The sequence below is a fragment of the Mizuhopecten yessoensis genome, unplaced genomic scaffold (genome assembly GCF_002113885.1).
Source record: "Mizuhopecten yessoensis strain PY_sf001 unplaced genomic scaffold, ASM211388v2 scaffold447, whole genome shotgun sequence".
NCBI lineage: Eukaryota > Metazoa > Mollusca > Bivalvia > Pectinida > Pectinidae > Mizuhopecten > Mizuhopecten yessoensis.
The window spans coordinates 5213-8605 of NW_018403551.1; the positions used below are offsets into that span (position 1 = coordinate 5213).

The 3393-nt window shown below is 44.1% G+C and overlaps 1 protein-coding gene across 1 annotated transcript; it reads right to left on the bottom strand.

Annotated features, from left to right (window-relative positions):
* Positions 1-1282: 1282 nt before the first annotated feature.
* Positions 1283-3109, bottom strand: LOC110449433 (uncharacterized protein K02A2.6-like). Its single transcript, XM_021496310.1, has one exon. The coding sequence runs from the start codon at positions 3107-3109 to the stop codon at positions 1283-1285; it is 1827 nt and encodes a 608-aa protein (XP_021351985.1).
* Positions 3110-3393: the final 284 nt, after the last annotated feature.

The following is a 3393-nucleotide window of genomic DNA, read 5'->3' on the forward strand; positions in this document are numbered from 1 at the left end:
AATACTGCTTTATATTTTATTTTTGTCATGATACAACTTTTGTTTTCGTTGTGCATATTTGATATTCTGAGCTGCCACTTCTCTCCCATCGGCAAGTGCAACACATGTATCAATTCCTGACTTTGAAGGGTCTGCGTCAGAGGTTTATGTTGGGACTGCTGGTATATCCAATTCAATTAGCAATCTGGCCTTTCTGCCGTACACCAAAGATAATGGATCTATCTTCGTTGACACGTTCTCTGATGTTCTTTATGCGAAAAAAGCAAACGAAAGTTTAACGTCCATATCATTCTGATTATCATTAACAGTGATACGCACAGATTTCTGTTGAGTCTTTTAGTTAATCCCCCAGTCTGTGTATGAAATGCAGATGCTATTAAATGGTCTATGACAAACACTTTACAAAAAGTGTCATTTATGATAGTACAAAACTCGCGGCCCTGATCTGTAATGACAACATGAAGTACACCATGCGCGCACCCAAACTCCACGAGATGTTTCAGGACTGTTTCTGCTGATTTGTCTTTGATTGTCTTCACATCTATCCATTTCGTCAAATTTTCCGTAAATATCAGAATGTAACGATTTCCCATCAAAACGAATATGTGAAAGGGAGGGTTGGCTGGTATGTTTTCACGGTAGAAATTGTACTCGCGTTATTTTTTCATAGTAAAAAAAAGAAATTGTACCTGGGTCGTTTTTAAATTGTAGAAATTGTACCCGGGTCGTTTTTCCATTGTAGAAAATGTACCCGGGTCATTTTTTCATGTAAGAAAATGTACCCGGGTTATATTTTCACGGTAGAAAAGGTACTCGGGTCGTTTAAAAGACGTTTTTTTCGATCGTAAAAAATGTACTCGGGTTGTTATTTCGGTCGTATAAAACGTACACGTGTCGTTTTTTTTATTGTAGAAATTGTACCCGGGTGGTTTTTAAATGGGACTCTGTTCCGTTTACTTTAAATATGTTTATTCAGCAATGAACACGGTCTGAAAAGACACACAAAGTAGTGGGAAATTGCACAATGATAATTAGCATGAATTACATATAGAAACTAATCATAGCATACAATCCTCTATCTCCCCCAAGTCTTTGGTACGCGTAAGTAATAGGGTCACTCGTATTAGTCCTAGGAACAAAGACTGATGTGAAATATGAGAATTATTAAGAAATGTCCGACTAATTGTCCTAAAATAGACAAAATGAAGCACTGAGTCTCCGTGAAAAGTTGCACAACAGATATAACACTTAGGAAATGTTCCAAGTAGAAACAAGTCAATTGTTATTTGGACATTTTATAATCTGAATGCCAAGCTGGTTTCTTTGTGGCACGACCAGAAGTCCGGATCGGTGCAGGGGACGGAACTACTGCTTGTGGCGTATGTGTCGAGATAGGTGGCATCGTTGCCGGGGGTGTGGTGATTTTGCTCACTGGGGTTGCAGGAGAATCAAACGCTAGATGACGTCGACTGAAGATGTCTCGAATACCAAATGGTGGTGAAGGGTGATCAACATCAGATGATGAACGAGGCGAACGTTGTATGGTTCTAGTAGTCAACGGAGTGGATGGTGGAGGACTCGTATCCTTACGGGGAGGGTTGCTCTCTTCACCGACGACGGTGTCTGGGGCGTTAGAAGTAGGAGACGTCGTACGATGGGAGAGTCCAATTTGATTGTCAATTGTGTAGCGCGCTGGTGGTGTAACGACTGGGATATACTTCCTTAGGAATTTCCTGTTGCGTAAGGTAACACGGCCAGATCCGTCAACCCGAACTACATATTGATCAAACTGGCGAACTTCGGTAATGATTCCAGTCTTGTCCCATTTAAGGGGGTGAGGACCAACTTGATTTTGGATGCGTACATGATCTCCAACTGCAAGAGGTGAGAGGCGTTTGGTGTGTTCAGACCAACGTTCACTTTCTCGCATGTGACGATTCCGTAAAGCCTCCTCGCGAGCTGCTAAAGTCTCCAGCCAAGTGTTGTGTGGAATGTACCGACCGGGTGGTATAGGAATAAAGTCTCGTATAGGACGACCGAACACGCACATAGCAGGGGATAGTTTTGTGTCTCTGTCAGGTGTGTTACGATACTGGAGAATAGCGCGTTGGAATGCGTCGGTGTTTAAGTCGCCATTGGGACTGGTGTTGCCAGTGATCAGACGCTTCACTGTTTTGACTCCCACTTCAGCACGGCAGTTACTATGGGGAAAAGCTACAGATGACAGTCTATGGTGAACGCCCCAGTTCCTGAGAAAACGACGTGTGGCCGCAGAAGTGAACTCGGGTCCACCATCTGATGCTAGTTCATCAGGGATACCAAAAGTAACAAATGTCCTTCGGAGACAGTCTATTAAACCATTGGAACCATCAGAGGCTTTCTCCACCACCGGCCAGTTGGAATAACGATCAACTACCACTAGGTAATTACAGCCCATGTAGTGGAAGAAATCTGCACACACGCATTGGAATGGATAGTCAGGAGTTATCAAAGGAGTCGGTGGTGCATTCGGGTTAGATGGAGCAATACGGTTGCAGTGGTTACAAGTTGCGCGTAGGGAGGCGATGGCAGGCGTGATACCAGGCCAGAAGATTGACGCGTCAGCTCTTGAAGTCATAGATGTCACCCCTTGATGTGCCGAATGCAGGGAGGCAAGGGTTTCTTCCCGGAGTGATGGTGGAATGACTATTCTGTCTTTATAAAGTACTACACCATCAACCGTATGAAGGTCGTCGCGGAATGGGAAATATTCTTGCAGTGGCCTAGGCAGCTCGTGACGGGTTCCCGGTATACCGGCCTCTATCAGAGCGATTAACGCCTGCATGTTGTCATCGCTGGTAGTAGTGGTGCTAATGCTCTCCCAGATGACAGATCGTAAATTGATCGCATTTAGTGTTGAAGAAGCTGATGCCACGACATGCTCCTCGACAAATGCTAGTCCTGATGAAGGCAGGCGTAGACCACTCATTAGACCAAAGTGGGCGATGTCGACGGCAGAAAATGACAGTGCTGCAATGTCGTTCTCGAGCACAAGTTTCTCAGGCTCACCAATAGGATTTTGGGAGATACAATCCGCAGCACGATGTCGTATGCCAGGCACATGAAGCATTCGTAAGCGGTATCATAGTGTTTTCTCCTTGAGGTTACGAAGTCTGTTGTTAGGAATGTTTTCCAGTGATCTATCACCAAATAACTTCAAAAATAGCTTATGATCAACAGCTATGATCAAGTTGTCGCATCCAATGCCAGTCTTTGACCAGTCTGTCGCAAGACACGTCAATTTACTTGGATCGAAAATCCGTACACCCTGCTCAATCTCGTTGGCAATGACAATTTTAGATTCCTCAAAAAGTCGTTGGAGATCTTCAGTCCACTGAAACGGTTGATCTGGTT